The sequence below is a fragment of the Culex quinquefasciatus genome, chromosome 3, assembly GCF_015732765.1.
Source record: "Culex quinquefasciatus strain JHB chromosome 3, VPISU_Cqui_1.0_pri_paternal, whole genome shotgun sequence".
NCBI classification, from domain to species: Eukaryota; Metazoa; Arthropoda; class Insecta; order Diptera; family Culicidae; genus Culex; species Culex quinquefasciatus.
In genome coordinates this window covers 60,595,760-60,613,443 of record NC_051863.1, presented here as the reverse complement: position 1 = coordinate 60,613,443, position 17,684 = coordinate 60,595,760, and the positions used below count along the sequence as shown (strand labels likewise).

Here is a 17,684-nt window from a genome sequence, read left to right as displayed (position 1 = left end):
TAAAAACTCGTACAAAAATCAATATTCTAAAATTTATCATGCTGACAAATATTGAACTTTTCAGCGAAGAAATGAGTGAGATCAAGAATAATCAAAATAATGAAGTTTGTAATTTTATCAACTAGGCATATGCGTGCTAATCCCTATGGAATTAGAGTTTAGGGAAAGGTTGAGGAACCGTCTGGATTATGCTATGCCGAACATTGGTCAATGCCCTCGGTAGTTAGCAGCCCGGTTCTGTGTCATCCAGGAATGGGTCATTGGAAACACCGCCTAATATTCGGAACTAAGATAAACTGAATCAGCATGTGTCAAGTCTAATACAAAATACACATGCCCATAATTTCGCCTCCGACCAGCGGGTATCGGATTGGTTGAAGACGAACACACAAGCCTTCCAGCAACTCATAATTCCGCTGATTGCACGGAAAGAAAACACTCACCTTCCAAACACGAGAGCAGCTCATTTAATTTTCAAAAGTTCAAGTTCTTCTCAAAACACGTTGATATGCTGCAATTGAACGCCTCCGTAGGCGCCCAGACGACAGGTAGTGGATTCGCGAATCGCGCCTCAATTGGCGGTGGAGGCGAATCGGAACTACGCGGATCCGTTGATTACCATTCATTTTGGACATATCATGCTAGTTTAGTTCTGTACCTGCTGTTGCGGCAATTACAGCATTTTGCCCAATTCGGCGGCAGCCATTCATTTTTGTTTTCGCGAAAACCGCTGGCTGGCGTTCTTGTGGATGGTTATTTTAATTGATTATTTTCGCACTCACTAAACATCGCCTTCTTTAGTGGGGAGACAGTGGTTTTCTCGCGAAGTTAGGCAAAGTCAAGGCCAGGTGACAATTTAGTGCGACTTAATTAAAATTAGAATAGTAAAATTAAATCAAACTATGCTAAACAAATAAAAGTTACTCAAACTGTTTGCATTAAGCTTGAAGTCCACTGCCTTCCTAGTAACCGTGGAACCCCCTGTTGATTGGCCAGGACATCCAACCGCGATATTCATCCCAGTCATTTGGCGGCAGAACCCAGAGAATCCAAAAACACTAGTAGCTGACCTTTGGGCCGGTGCGAGTTCGCATAAACAACGCCAATAATTGAGTCAGCCGGTCAGGGCCGGAACGTTTACGCCGGGCCGATTATTTTAAGCTGGCAATTAAGGCTGAGGGGGGAGAACCATCCTGAATAGTCATGGCGCACATGCACAGGTCAGCAGCATGTAGAGAGAAGACCACCACCATTGATCGATCCAGTGACCGGAAGTAACTGCCATGAATGGGAACCGAAACGGGCAATGAATGATTGAATTTGACGCTCAAGTAAAGCGGACTTTGTGCGGTTGATCGGGTTGATTGCATGTTTGGATGTGGATTTATGGTTCAGTGAAATAAAATCATAAGCTGTTTATTTCGATGAACTTTGCAGCACGATGTCGAGCCAAATTAACAAACAAAATTTAATCTTGTAGTATTTCTTTTTTATAAATGAATGTTAAATCATCTACTTATCAACGAGTGTCCTTTTAATTTGTACCACGAAGTGCAACTCGCCAAACCCAAGGGTCTCTCCAAGCAGTGTTCCTTGCGTGAAGCTTCCTGACTCTTCAGCCATCTTCAACAATCTTGAAGTGCATCGCACTCGATCAACCACCGACGCATCTTCACGCGATCGCTCTCTATCTCTTGGGGGTCATCCGCGGGGACGATCTTGTTGGCGCAACGTCGCAACTCATCGCACAAATCAATCGATCGAGTGCGCGCGCGCGGCTCCTCCAAAAGTGAATACATATTTAACTAATCAATGGCCATTCCTAGGCCAGGCAGAAGTTCAAGGCGGTCAAGCCCGCACTCCTACGCAATTTCGTTTGTTTCAGAGCCCACGCGTGTGCCGCAGAGGCCGGGCCAAAGTTCAATTTAAGGAGCAAAAGTGGGTAATCGTGTTGCGAGAGTTCCCCGCTGAATAAACTCCGATCATTTGGAGTTCAAATTTATGTTTGAATTGCAGCGGCACGCGGTCATCAATGAAAAAGACCGCCAGTTTTCAAGGTTGTGGGAAATATGAGAAATTTAAAATGCTGTTTCAAGGAAGGTAAGTTCACGGTGTGGGATTGTGATAAAAAAATATTTGATTTCAATAGCAATGTCCCTGGTTTTGTGTGTGGTACCTATTATTAAGTTCCGGTCTGTTGCAAAACTTGAAAAAAAAAATCAGGATCATTTTGGACAGGTTTCCTATGGATGATTCTCGCCAACTCACACGAAATCGGAAAAAGTTGCCCCAACTCCTATGTAAAATTGGACACCCAATTCAATAGCGTACTAAAAATTCAAAAAAATGTATTTCTCATCGAAAAAATACAAAACAAGATTTAAAATTTCCACCTTTTTTGTAACATGGCTGTAAAAAAATGGAACATGTCGCGTAATGAAAACTGGCGGAAATTACAAACTATTTTTGTATTTTCAATACAAATTCATCATCCAATTCCAAGCCAAAGTTCGATATCAACACTATTTCAGGCTAAAAATGATTGAAAAACAACGTCTTTTTTCGCAAGTTCAAAAATTGAAGGGGCCGTACCGCCCCACTGTCACGAGATATCAATAAATGAGCATCGGATTCCTGATCAGTAGTGTGCCCAGAATATGGGAATTTTTCTCAAAACCTCGCTCCACAAGCTGAACATTATTTCTTGAGCTAATTTAGGACTCTGGGCCAAATATGAGCAAAATCGGTCAACATTTACCCATTGATACTCGGAGGCAACGATGGAATAATCATCATCAAAAGAAAATCATTCGATGTTCATCAAAAGAAAAAATCTGAAGGGAGCATGCTCTCCTCTCTCGCGCACGAAAGATCGGTAAAAAGAATCTAAAAAAAATCATCATCATGATTTTTCGGTGGAACATCTCTTTTACTACACAACTAAAAAAGTAGTAATCCAGCTGCGTGTAAAAGGCCTGTGTGTAAATAAATACTGCATTATTTTATGCAATTTTATGTGATTTTACACCCTGAAATATGTAACCCATCAGTATGGGAAACCTACCTGACCGAAATGTCAAGCTCATATATGCGTTTATCCTTAAAATTTTCAATCGGTCTGATGGCCGAGTGGGCTAAGGCGCCAGTCCTTAAAGTTGGTGCTGGGTTTGAATCCCGTCGGTTGCAACTTTTTTTTTGTGTTTGCAAAAATTGTACCTGTAGTGTGTAATATTAGGTGTTTATTTTGACGAAGGTGATGTGCATGATTTCACCATCGGATTTTTTGCTGTGTACTACACTTGCAAATGTAACGTTACACGTCGGAAATTGACCTGTAACATTTTGTAGATGGGCAATGTGTGTAAACAAAGTGAAAAAATAATTTTAAGTCGTACTGACAAAGAAATTAATAAAAAAAAATCATCAGCAGACTGATTTCCTGGGAGAATTTCGGGAGCGATTTCCTTTTGCGTGATTTGCCTCCTCTCTCTTTCGCGAGTGAAAAAAGTTCGCAAGCGAAATTGATTTTTTCGCGATTATTCCATCCCTGCTCGGAGGTGAAGTTTGTATGGGAAAAATCGAAAAAAATGTATGGAAAATCCCATTTTTTATGGGACATTTACTTTTCCAACAGACCAAACCTGTTTTTTTTTTTTTTACTGTGAACAGACACGGACCACTGCGACACTTGCGTATCTATTTGTAGTATGATCTGTTCTCAGGTTTTCTGTTTTGCTGCTATACACAGCCTACCGAACGATCGTCTTCCGTAGCGCTATTGTTTGAGCGAGACAGTTTTTGACGAATTATTCGAGCAGTTGCCCCCTCTCATTCCCCAAACCAATCCCACAATGCCATGCCACACGAGCACGAGAGACCGATCCGAAGACGTGGAGATGAGCGAGATTGAGGGGAAATCTCGTTTATTTTTGACCCATCTAGAGATCGTTACCGATCATATAGCCCAATCTTCAGCTCGAATTTTGCCTGAGAGCATGTGACCGAGTCGAAAGTAGCATTTGAAGCTCTTCTCTGTGTATTGCTGCAGAGTTCTTCAACGCTCAGACTCAGTCGCCAACAGATCGTCCGAGAGATTGGATGTGATGGGTTTTGGGAGGCTTGGGACTTGACAAATCAATTCCCGCAGCAGCCGAAATCCCCTCTCGACCGCCACCTACCCCTTTTGCCTCGCCAGATGGGTTTCAAGCCATCGACCTTCCGCTTACAAAGCGAAACCCGTACCACTAGACCACGGGAGCTCGGCACCAAACCTGTACAAAATGAACCTATTTTTTTCACGAGTAGCCAGAATTTTACGAAAAAGTTTTTTTTTCATGAGTTACAGAAACGCATAAATATATTTTTAAAATTCCTAATGAAAAATTACCTGTCAGGGTGATTGCAGATTCAAAAAGCGTACTAAATTTCGTGAATGTCCCTGGATTTCAAACAGTTAAGAAACGGGAAATTGCAGCGCTTTTTAAACTATCACATATTTAAATCGGGCGTTCAATTTTGCACAAAAGTCTGACACAGAATTTCTTTCCCCCGATTAAAAAAAATAATTAAAAAAAACTGTTGCTGTCTATTTTATTGCATAGTTTAACGTTTATTTTTGTATTTCAAATCAAATCATCAAATTTGCCAAATATTTTCATCAGAGGCAGAGTCAAACAATCCGATGGTATAATCGCATACAAAAGCATGTGAGGAGCATGCTTTGTAAGCAAAAGCATGTCATATTGTATGAGAATACGTGTACACAATGCAAGAAAAAAATTTTTTTTGCGCACCCCAAAAATAACCACAAACTGGTGAGAGTCAAATCCAGATTACCAAGACCGCGGATCCCAAAAAAAACGTAAAACTTTGTTTACATGCTGTACTTACCGAGACGAATTTGACAAATCTGCCTGCAATGTTTAGCTTGAAAGTTTTAGGATTATTATGGATTTTTAACATAATTTCGAGAAATTTGGTTTGTCACCGCTCTTAATAGAGAGTACTTAAACCCGATGGTTTGACACCAACTGTTGTCAAACGAACGGGGACACTTTTAAGTTTGACACCCCTTTTACACGGAGTTCACATACACTACCAAACGTTTGTTTTGATAATGTGCGTGAGCGCCGTGTAAAAAATGACAGTTCGTCACTTTTTAGTTTGACTTTGACCAACCAACGGGATACAAACTAAAAAGTATTAAACGAAAAAGTGATAGCGACGCTAAATTGAAATATTTGAACGAAAAATCATGGCGACGATGGAAGTCTTCACGTTAAGGAGCCATTACACTACCGCAAACACACAAAAAACTCGCACTTTTTCGTGTTTGACAGTTTGCCAAACTCGCAAACAAGGCAAAATGTACCAATCCAGTCAAACAAACAAAGCAGACAAACTGGCAAACTGTAAAAAAGTGTTAGTTTGTTTTTTGTTTGCGGTAGTGTAATGGCTCCCTAATCATGATTTTTTAATGTGCACAGTTTGTGTATCGAATAACAGTTCAATATCTAACCATCGATATTTTGCATGTCGGGAACCGTGGTGTACGGGTAAACGTGATTGCCTCTCACCCAGTCGGCCTGGGTTCGATCCCAGAAGGTCCCGGTGACAAATTTTGAGATGAGATTTGTCTGATCACGCCTTCCGTCGGACGGGAAGTAAATGTTGGCCCCGGACTAACCTAAAAAAAAGGTTAAGTCGTTAGCTCAGTCCAGGTGTAGGAGTCGTCTCCCTGGGTCCTGTCCTGGTGGAGTCGCTGGTAGGCAGTTGGACCAACAATCCAATGGTCGTCAGTTCGAATCCCGGGGTGGATGGAAGCTAAGGTGTAAAAAGAGGTTTGGAATTGCCTCAACAATCAAGCCTTCAGACACTTAGTTTCGAGTAGGAATCTCGCAATCGAGAACGCCAAGGCAGTGCTGTAGAGCGAATAATTTGATTTGATTTTGAATGAAAATCGAAAAATGCGATTAGAAACCATTCTCTGACAGACAAATAAAAAATCAACTTTCGAAGTTGAAACAAAAACGCCCGTACGCTGCAGCTCTAAAAACAAACACGTTACAATCAACTGTGGTAGATCACACCGCAAGATGAAACTCACCACACTTGTTGGTGAGTTCGTCATTTACGCCTGGCTCTGGGCAACAGAATCACTTCAACATTTTCGGCACGTAAATGCTTTATCGGCGTTAAAAGTATGATCCTCAATGCTACCAACTTTCGAAATCTAAATGGTAACGGTAAGTTTGTATCATGCATTTCAACTTCGGACTTCAAAAGTTTTAGAGTTGTTAGACAATGATTCTAAAATTCTACTTATTACTGGTATAATTATTGTTTCAGTAGAGCTAAAATTGCCTTCTAGTTCCTATTTGTACTAGAACGTTCAATTCAGATAAGTGATTTCTAATTCAAAAGCGAATCATCCCTTTGATTATAAAAATGGTCAACTATCACATCGCTTCAAGGACAACCAAAAGTCTGAAAACTAGTTTGTTTTGTTAACTTATCCACCTGTCACGTGAGCAGATCTGTCGTACGTGGACATACCGAGGTGGAGAAGTGTGCGTACCGGGGGAAAGGGAAAAAGGAAAGTGCACTAGAAGTCTACTTAAAGAAAACCACTGAATCTCGGTCATCGGTATTAAGGAAAACATTAAGGTATTGAGGATAAGATGGTAATTTAGAAAATGAAGTCCGCATTTGAAGAGCAAGCCAATGTCAGTCAATGTTTCAGGAATTTCGGAACGTTCGGAGACACTAACAATTCACCATAGTTTATTCACTATTTTATGATTTTTTTTTTCTCTCATTCGTAATTTTGTCTGTTTTTTACAAAATAAATAATTTATTTACATTAGAAGTATCCTACTATACGATAAGTCCTTACACGCTACAAACTGAGAGGAAGAGGGAGTAGTATTGAGGATGCAGTTACAGCACTAGTGGGTGGGGGGGATGATTACGACGATGACAACTCACTGAGCAATACCGGATGGCCTCTTCGGGAGAGGCTTACTCTCGGAACCGGACTGGTTCCGAACTGATAGACGGTGACGAGTGCGGGGAAACAACAAAACTACAACGATGACTGGGATTAGGATGATCGGTGTGATGGGTTCGACAAGGATTTTCGAGTTTTGGGAGGGTATAGGGAAAAGTGCCCGCTTAGAAGTTCGGGTCGTAATCTCGGTAGTATCGCCGCGAGTTGGTGTTGTAGTGACTGCTGGGCGGCGGTGGTGCGTGGTGGTACGGCGGGTACATGCCCATCACCGGCAGCGGCGGCTCGTGCATCATGAAGGCCGCGTCGTGTAACCGGTGCGCCGACGCCACCGGATGCTGGTGCGCGCTGTGGCCGCCGTGGCCGGACGGCGGATAGTGCGAGCCCTTGAGGCCGCCGTAGTCGTCGTAGTAGTAGTTGCCCTCGTTCGGGTGACGCTGCGAGCGCCAGCTGTCGTAGATGTTCGACGCACTGCTGCCGTGCATGGAGTTGGAGAAGCGCTGCTGGGAGGGGATAAGGTTAGAATTGGAGAAATCTTTCAAGCGAGCTCCTGGAACAAACCTTTGGTTTCACATCGTGCCCGTGGTCGTCCCACGCGTCGTCCAGATTGTACAGATCTTCCGCGCCAAAGTTGTCGATGCCTCCCATGTGGTTCTTGTTCAGCTCGTTCAGCATGTCAGCCGTCAGCGGAGTCGGGGCCTTCTTCTTGGCCGCCTTTTGACGGTTGATGAGCTGGAAAGGTCGACACGTTAGAAAACGCTTGCAACAAGACTGAATACCTTAAACAACTTACCACTGTAACGCCAAACAGGATCACAAACAGGAGCGACGCCAACCCGATCACGATCACGGCAATGGCCCACTGTGGCAAGAATAGATCTTCTTCCTCAGCGGTCACCGTTGGAAGAATCTGTTTCGGGATGACTGAAAAAGAACCATGGTTATTACAACTCCACGATCAGATGAAATATTTCAACTTACCGGTGAAATCGGTCGACACCGGATCGACCTTGAACTTGCCCAGCAGGAATACTTCCTTCACGCGTGGCACCGCCGTCTGCAAGTTCTCTTTCACCTGCTTGCTCTGCCGATCCTCCCCATCTTCGCTGTCTTCGTCCAAGTCCGTGCTCGGCTCCGGCGTAGTCGTGGTCGGCACTGGCGCCGGTGTCAACGCCTCGTGGAACAGCTTCTTGATCTCCAGCGTGTTAACGTCCCGCGTCAAATCAGTCAACTCGACAAAGTAATCCACCAGTACGCTACCCTTGCTGAAGCTGTCGATGCGCACCTTCTTGTACCATTTGCTCAGGTTCTGCGCCTTGCTGTACACCTCGTTCAGCTGCGCTTCGACATCCTTCGCGAGCTGCTTCCACTCGGCCGTGTTGTGGTCCAGCAGTTCCGGCACCCAGTTGACGCCGTCCACGATGCGGATCGTGCCGGCCAGGTCGCACTCCGAGTGGCACAGGCCGGGCTCGGTTGGTCTATAAAGTAGTTATAGGTTTAATTAGGACGCTTGAAATATTTTGAAAATATTAAGTCAGACAGTCAATCAAGAAAATGTGAGATTTTGAAGCGTACCGCTGTAACATGAAATATTTCAAAGAACTTAAACACATTTCTTTATACACCGAGCATGGTTAAATATGTGAAATATTTCAATCCCCCAATAACTCTACAAAACCCCCTTACCTTGGAGTGGTCGTTGACGTGGTGGTCGTCGTCGTCGTAGTCGTCGAAGTCGACGACGAAGCGAGCAGCTTCTCCAGCAGCTCCTGCTGCTTCTGCTGCTCCAGGAGCTTCTCGATTGAAAGCGGCGTCGTCGAGGGCGTTGGCCAGCCGGTGAACTCGGTGGTGGCCCGCGTTGGCGGTCCCCGACGGATGGTAATCTCCGGCTGGGCTGGGCCTTCGGCGTGCAGTGGTTTCGCCGTAGTGACGCGACCCTGGCCTGGTTTCTTCACGCCGGGTCGGCTGGGGAAGACCACCTTGAAGCCGGCGTTGCCCACGGTGCCGGCACTTTCCGGTTTAGACTCTGGTTTGGACTCGTTGAAGCCGGGTGGCAGCGGTACGGCGACCTCCTTGAACTTGATCTTGCTCAGCAAGCTGGTCGGGTCGATCACTACCGGCTCGGGTTTCGCTTCCTCAGCTGGGGGTTTGTAGCCCGGCGGTAGGAACTTGCTGATGTCTTCGCTGAACACCACTGGAGCTTTGGTGGAGGCTTCTTCCTTTGGTGGTTTGTAGCCCGGTGGGAGGAACTTGCTGATATCGTCGCTGAACACAACCTTAGGTTCGTTCTTGGGTGGTTTGTAGCCGGGTGGTAGCAGTTTGCTCACCAGATCTTCATCCTCGGATGGTGCAGCCGTGGTTGTCGTGGTTTTCTTCAAAGACGGCTTGAATGCACCTCGATAGCCAGGTGGCAACAGTTTGCTAATGTCGTCCTCGATGAACTTGGACGCGGGAGCCTTTGTCGTCACTTCAGCCGCGGGTTTGTAACCTGGAGGCAAAAACGAACTAATGTCCACCTTGGGGACCTTCTTCAGTACATCCAGCGTTCCATTAGGCTTCTCGTTACCCTTGATCTTGCTGATCAGTTCCTTCAGATTGTTCGTCGTCTTGACCTCCTCCTCCGTTCGGTTGCGATCCTTCGGCAGCTGCGAGCTCAACTCCTGAATTGGAACGCTGCTCTTGTACGATCGACTGTTGTTCGCCGGGCGGAACCGGTTTCCAAGATCCGGTCGCAGCGGTTCCTCATTCAGGACGTCACGATCGGAAGCAATTGGGACGTGAGTTGTGCTGCTCACGCCAAACTTCTTGATCTTGTAAGCGTTCTTTTGCTTAAAGTCCGGTGGAAGCAGTGACGCGATCTCGTCGCTGATCACTTCGTCAAAGACGATCTTCTTGGTAAGATCAGCAGCGGGTGCCGCAGTAGGTTTGGCGGTCGTTGGGAACACGCGAGGCTTCTTGGTGGTCGTGGCACGACCATTAGGTTGGAACTTGCGGATCACTACCGGAGGCAGCGAGGAAGACGTTGGAATCTTGTCATCCGCGATCATCTCCTTCAGGACGGGGAGATCTTTAAAGATTCCACTCGACAGCTCCGACTGTACTCGATCAAGCTTATCGATGATACTTTCGGTAGATTGCGAAAGCGCAATCACCGACTTCTCCGTCGTCGGCGTCTCCGAATCATCCGTAACGGAGATCACCGGCTCCTGCGGAGCAATCGTAGTCTTCTCAATGTCGTGGCTACTTACCGTTGTGATGTCAACCTCGTCGTTCTCGTTACTGCCCTTCGAGTCCAGCTCCGACAAGCTCTGCTTCTTCTCGTCCTGTTCGACCTGTGGGAACGGCAAGAATCTAGCCCCGGACACGCTCCTACTGGTCTGCACTGACGCCACCACAACCCAGCTTTCGGTCGTAGCATTCGAGGTTGGTTCCGCATCTACCGAGCTGTTCAGCGTGCGCTCCGTTGTCGTGCTCGTCTCCTGCGTAGGAGCTGCCTCCGTCGTGGTCGTTGTCGGAGTCGAGCTCGAGGTCGTTTCAATCGGAGCAGCTCGCGTAGTTTCCGCGATCACTTCTTCCGAAGGGGCTGGAGCTGCTTCTTCGTCCACCTTAGCATCTTCCACCGGTTTCTCTTCCTCCTCCTCCGAGTAGATCAACGTGTCGATGTCTTCTTTGGGATCTTCAACAGCCGGTGCTACCGCGGGCTTGACTTCCGGCCTCACCGTAGTACTAACCGCTGGTTCATCCTCGTCGTAGATGTACTCATCGTCGTAAGCCGAATCACTCAGCTGTTCCTTCAAATCCTCCTGCGCCGGTGCAACCGACGACGGAACCTCCTTCTTCGGCTCTTCCGTGTAATCTTCCTCCTCTCCTTCCTCAATCTCATCGTCCAGCACTTCTTCCGAACCCGAGTTCGGCAAATAAAAGTTGTCCGTCAAGATCACCGTGTGATCCTCGATGGTCTCTCCCACCTGCTGCTGCTGCTGCTCCTGCTGCTGCCCATCACTCTCCTTCACCACATCGTAGTACTCGTTCTCGTTGATGTTGTTCAAACTGCCTCCCCGTTCCTCGTTCTCGTACTCCTTCGCGGTGGTGCTTGTGGGAGCACTGCTGGTCGTACTCACGACCAGTGGCTTCTCCTCCTTCTCGCTCGAGCCGCCACTCTTGATCGAGTTGGTCTTCTGCGAGGTCGTCTGCTGCGGCTGCTGGAAATCCTTAATCTCCTGTGGTTCGTCCACAAACTCGTTGTTCGCCGGGTCCTTCGGGTCCTCGACGTAGTCGTCGTAGTCGTAAATCACCTCCGCCGACTTGGCCGACCCGTTGTGGGTGATGTTGATCGACGGGATGATGGGCCGGGCCGGGATGATGAAGCGGGACAGCGACGCCGGCGGTGCCTTGGCCGTGGTCGTTGAGGTTGAGGTGGTGGTCGCCTTCTTGGACTTGTTGACGAACGTTCCGCGGGAAGCGGAAGAAGAAGATGGAGCCGGGGCAGCGGCGTTGCTGCTGACCGGTGCGACCTTCTTGGCTTCGAACGCCGGGCGGAAGGGGTTCGGGGATGGGGTGCTGTGGAGGAAGAGATAAAAAGGTGTTAGGAATGTGTCGTTTGATATCATTATTGTTTTAAGTTTCATCAATGTTGTTAAATTTCTTAAAAACAAAAAAACGTTGCTTAACTCTTTCCGACATAAAACCCTAAATTTCCAAAAGAAGCTTATAAATTTCGTATGGTCATAGGTAGTGCGTCCATCCCGGGAATTCCCGGGATTTTTCAAAAACTGGGAATTCCACAATTCCGTTGGTCTTTTAATTCAGATTTTGTTGTGGAATGGAGAAACGGTTAAATACTTAGAAATCGATAATAATTAAAAAATATTAGGCATATAGGGTACGTTATCCATTAGTGGACCCCTTTCCTTTAGTGGACCCTCTGAAGGATTTTTGATGAAAAAATCAATAAAATCCCAATTTCAAGCGTGTTTTTGTCTGCAAATGTTTTTTTTTTTTTGCATGCCCAGCATCATTTAAAACAATGTTGACTGACATTGAATTGTCCTTTTTGACAAAATAAGTGTTTTGAGTTCGACTTCTGAAATCAGACATGGCTACTAGCATTATCACAACAAAACAGCATTTATATTTTATGACTGAATTAACTATCCAATCATTTTTTGACTGGTTATAGAACTTCAGTAAGTCGAAATAGGGGAAATATACCCATTTTAATCACACTAAGCCGTTCGACCAATTCTCATCACTTTTGCCGTTTTCCGCTATTAAATCAACATTTTCAGATGTATCAACAATGGAAAGTTGCTTGCTCACTTTCATTTGAGCTATTTATTACTTTGGAACAGTCAAAAACTATTTATGAAAGTTTTAATTCATGTTCAAAGTGCTGAAAGGCCGATAATAGAAATAGGCTGAGAAAGGGTATAGTTCCCCTAATGTAAGTTTAATTAACTATACTAAAATAAAGCGAAGAACTGCTCATTTTCCAGCAAAAATTAGGGGGTCCAATACACTAGTTGTTCGGTAACTGGGCGTTGTTTAACTGGGCTGCTTTTTAACTGGGCGCTCGATAACTGGGCTGTAGCCCAGTTAAAAAGCAGACAAACGTCAAAAAATCAAAACAAACCGAAATGACCGAGGGGTTAATGGATGCCAAAAGCCTTTGCACCAAAAAAAAAACTTATTTCAAACATGTATTAAATTTCAAGTTACAATTAAAGAAATATGAAAAGTAAGCATTGTAAATAAATTTGAGTATCTTTTATTTTTATTTTTCGTCAGGAAAATATTATGCATCGGTGGTCCCCTCGTTATTTTTCGTTCAGCCCAGTTAGCGAGCAGCATTCGGTGACTGGGCTACGTTCTCAGCCCAATTACCGAACAACTGCTGTATAGGACAACGAAAATCCAAACTTTTCCAAAAGAGGACCCCTGTTAATTTAACCTTTAAAAATGAAGAAAACTGTGTATTTAAGAAAAAGTTTCTCTTAAACGTACAATAAATGCTTGTTGTAATCAACCTAATTGCATATTTTTCAATTATGAGTATAAATGAGTAATTAACATGAGTATATCATGTTAAAAGTATCAAAAATGCTGAAGCCGTAAGAATTCATAATTAAAAAAAAAACTATGGTTAATTGTTCTTAACTGAAGCATCATTATAAAAGTTTGAAATGATATTTTATAATAATAAATCAAAAACAAGACATTTTTTGAAAATAAACATGCGTAGTTTTATCAGCAGCTGTTAACAAATCTCTTGTTTTGTTTCGGTCAACTAATTATGTAATTTATTTGAAAAAATGTGCATCAAAATTACCTTTTTTATCATTTTAATGTTTTTATTGTTTTTGAAACGTTTTCTTTGATCTTTTTCGGAAATGAATTTGTTTAAATGTCTGTTAGGTTTTTTGAATTATACAAAAAATTTAAAACAAAGACTTTGAGTTCTTCGTTGGCATGTATCCCGCGAACCGTTTGAAGGTCTGGTTGAAAAAGTGCAGCAACTGGGACGAAATGATTTAGCACCTCCGCGTTCCGCTTAGAACTTCCGCAATCAAGTGCCGAAACAATGTAAATCGTGTTGTTGGTTCCCGGAATCTTCCGACCGCCGCCGCTGGATTGAATCTGGTAATGGCGATCGTACCGGATGCGCTTGAACGAGCAAAGCTCGCCGAGGTTGTTTAGAACCGGAAAAGAATCTGAGGGAGCAAGTCGATTGGATTTTTTGATTTTAAACCATCCAGCTTACTAACCTCCTCAGCTTCAGTTCAACCCTTCCTCGCTCCTGTCCCGCTTCTTCAACAATATTCGATCGGACCGGACCGAAATCTGCACGTCCAACTTGCACTGGCATCCGCTCACTCGAACCCGCTCAAACACGTCCATCGGCTCGACTCCGCATCAGCATCCGGCAGTTGGTTGATCTGGTTCACCGTAACGAGACTATGTCCTATGATTTCGAGCCGATTTGGGGTGAAGCAGGTCGTCACTTTCCATGTAGAACAGCGCCGAAACGCTTGGTTTTCTGGAACGAAGTCGGGACTGTAACCGAAACCGGTGAAATTTGTTTTGTTTTGATTTGAATATGACATTTCAACTCACCAAGGTTCCTAAAGGCATGGTGGGATTTCGTTAATATATTGACGAAATGTCGATATACTGACCAATTATTTTAATGCGTTGATAATGTATTGACCGATCTGTCCGACCCCTAGGTTTTTTGTTGTTTTAAGCCAAATTTGTTAACAAAACATATTTGTTTATGATGGAAAATCCATCTTTTATTCATTATATCTAGCATAAGACCTCCACCATGCATCAAAACACCAAATATCGGTTAAATTTGGTATAAAAATAATAGTTTTCCTATAGTGGACCCGGGTCCACAATCGGATTATGGACCCGGGTCCACTATAGGAAAAGGGGGTCCATAACAGGAACAAAAACTTTTTTTTTTCAAATGGCTATTTTTCTGCTCAAAAACAAATAACTGATGAAACTAATAGTCAAAATTGTTCAAAAGACTTTAGATTTCATTGTTTTGTACAAAGGGTTATGAAAAAGTGCTTAAAATATTGAAAAATTGTGAAAAATGCGCGTCGGCTCTACTAGGGGGTCCACTAATGGTTAAAATACCCTATCACAATTTATTTGACTTATAAGGGAAAATTGTTAAAATTTTAGTTTACAGATTCGTCAAATGTCTAGCGAATTAAATATTAACTACGATAATTCATTATTTGAAATTGAAAAAATAAATTATTTTTTATCAAACATCTTTGGCAAATCAGGACAAATGTATCGAATTAAGACAGCTGTTATGTTATTTTTATTTTTATGTTTTGCATAATGTTATTTTTTTATTGATTTCGGTTAAAACAGGAACAGGAAAAAAAAAGAAAACAACAACAAAAAGTACACCGATTTCCATATTTTTACTCTATAATCTCCTGAACAGTCAAAAAAATACGCTGGTAAAATCACATGCAAAAGCATGCACATCACATTTGTTATAAAGACACTTAATATTACATACCCAATTTTTGTAAACACAAAACAAATTGCAGCAGACGGGACTCAAACCAAGCACCATTAGTAAGGACTGGCGCCTTAGCCCGCTCAGCCATCAGACCAATGAAGAATGTAAAGGATTAACGCGTATATTAGCTTGACATTTCGGTCAAGAAGGTTTCCCATACTTATTGGTGGGCTACATATTTCAGGGTGTTATATTACATACAATTTTATAAAATAATGCAAATTTAATTTTACATTTTTCCATCATAAACCAAAAATTTTTTTTTTTCATTCAGGCCTGTAAGGGTTAATCCACCTTCAGGGGGTTGGTGACTTCCTCAAATTCGTATAGTGAATACACTCAGTCAAAATAGCATCATTTTCCCTTGACATGTTTAACATATTAAGTTCCATGACCTCGACCATGAACGATTTCTTTTGAAAGAGATAGTTTGCATTATAGATCCGTATAACGTTTTCGTAAAAATATCTTAGATCCGGCCTTATTAAAGATGCACAAATAACACCTAAGTGCTTATAACTTTTGATAGGGTTGTCAGACCTTCAATCATTATCTATAAATCATGATGTTTAGTTGAGTAATTAAAAAGTTATAACAAAAAACTATTTTCGCTAAAGTCTGGGAGATTGTAAAAAGGGTGTTTTTTATCAGAAAACTCGTCATGTTATACATTTTTAAAAAGGTTTTCAGAAGACATTTCTTACAATTCCAAAAGATTAAATCACTATCAAAAGCACTTAAGTGTAATTTATACACTTTGTTTGGTTCAGATCTAATATTTTAATGAAAACGCTGTCCGGATTTATCATGCGACTCGTTGTTGGATTGGTAGTCAAAAAACCTATTTAACTAACCCAATGCATTGAAGATCTGATAACCCTATCCAAAGTTAAGAACACTTTATTGAAACCGGTCTCAGGCATTTTAATAAAAAAAAATGTTGGGGTTGATGTTTTGTCTAACTGTACAACAAATAAACAAAAAAGTTCGAATTTAAAACATCAAATCTTAATGTACACAATACCACAAAAAGCCAATTTGTTAAAAACGATAAACATCAAATTTAAAAATATTTGAAAAATATTTTAAATGGGAAGGCTGGACTGGAAATAATTTTCTGAGATTGTTTTTTTTTTTCTCATTGTTTGTAAATAAAAATATTAAACTTCCCAATTTTGCAAATTGTGAAAAAAAGCAGATTCTCATATCAGTTTTAATATAGCTTAGCAATTCTCTACCAAAACCAAAAATGGATTTTATTTGTATTTTTTTTATTTTGCTAAAACTTTGTGGGGGCCGTTTGTATGCTCAAAAAGCCATTTTGTGTCATTGGTTCACCCATACAATTTTGGCAGCTGTCTATACAAAAATGGTACATACGTACGTACGTACGTATCTGTAACTTTTGAAGGAATTTTCTGAACAATTTGGTGTCTTCAGCAATGTTGATGAGGAATATTCAGAAAAAGTAGGTACACGGAAAAAACGATTTTTTTATTATTATTTTTTATTTTCACGATTTTTTCATATGTTTTCAAGGACAAAAATGTAAAAAAGCCTACTTTTCTGTACCAAAAATAACAGAATCGAATAGCAACAGTTTTCAAAATAAATGCTGAAAAGTTCTACTTTTCAGCACTCAAATGGGTTGAATTTTTTTGGTTTAAACGATTTATTGACAAAATACATGGAAATTTGACATAAAATTTCACTCAGTGTGTGTTTTTTGGAATTGCAAAAAATGTTGTATGGAACTCGTTGCAAATTTTGATTTTTTTCAGCACTCTTCGTATTTACCCAACTCGGTGAACCTCGTTAGATAAATGTACGACTCGTGCTGAAAAAATCCTCTTTTTGCAACTTGTTGCATAAACTACTATTATGCAACAAGTTGCAAAAAGAGGATTTTTCAGCACGAGTCGTACATTTATCTAACGAGGTTCACCGAGTTAGATAAATACGACGAGTGTTGAAAAGTATAACTTTTCCTAACAAGTGCTGAAAAGTTCAACTTTTCAGCATCCATTTCAGTGCTGAAAAGTTGAACTTTTCAACATTTGTTTTGAAAAAGGTTATTATTCGATTCTGATATTTTTGGTACAGAAAAGTAGGCGTTCAAGAATGACAGGAAAAGTAAGTAGTTTCACGACGGAATTGCAAAAAAGGTTGTAAGCAACTCGTGGCAAAACATGATTTTTTCAGCGCTCGTCGTATTTATACAACTCGGTAAGCCTCGTTGGATAAATGTACAACTCGTGCTGAGAAAATCTTCGTTTTGCAATAAATTACTATTTTCAAAATTTTGAAGCAAGACTACCATTCCAAAAGGGCCAAACATTTTTCGGACTGTTTTGACATTTCCACAAAGTGCCCACGTGGTTTGTAAATGGTTTCATTACTGAGATCGAAACTCATTTCAAAAATCTTGAAATTCATTTTTACAAAACTTTCATTTGGACCATACTTTGTTTATTAGAAAGGAGCAAATTGCAATTAATCTAGTTATTTTGGATTAAATTCTCTTCTGTTTTTAGAAGCAATCTAATTGTCGAAGCAAACAAAAGATTAATTACTCTCAGATCTAGTTCATTGTTTAACCTCTCTTCTTTTAACGTCAGATAATGGATT

At 42.1% G+C, this 17,684-nt stretch overlaps 1 protein-coding gene across 2 annotated transcripts in view; it reads right to left on the bottom strand.

Moving 5' to 3' along the window:
• Positions 1–6,801: 6,801 nt before the first annotated feature.
• The window catches only part of LOC6044513 (mucin-5AC), a 135,334-nt gene continuing 124,451 nt past the window's right edge, over positions 6,802–17,684 (bottom strand). Inside the window, exons 5-9 of one of the 2 annotated variants that reach the window (XM_038262191.1) lie at positions 8,693–11,566; positions 7,988–8,484; positions 7,800–7,930; positions 7,568–7,738; positions 6,802–7,509 (exon numbers count right to left, since the gene is read on the bottom strand). In XM_038262191.1, coding sequence (XP_038118119.1) covers positions 7,174–7,509; positions 7,568–7,738; positions 7,800–7,930; positions 7,988–8,484; positions 8,693–11,566 — 4,009 coding nt within the window. In that variant the 3' untranslated portion in view covers positions 6,802–7,173. The remainder of the gene's footprint in view (positions 7,510–7,567; positions 7,739–7,799; positions 7,931–7,987; positions 8,485–8,692; positions 11,567–17,684) is intronic. The other variant, XM_038262192.1, reaches the window with a different exon arrangement.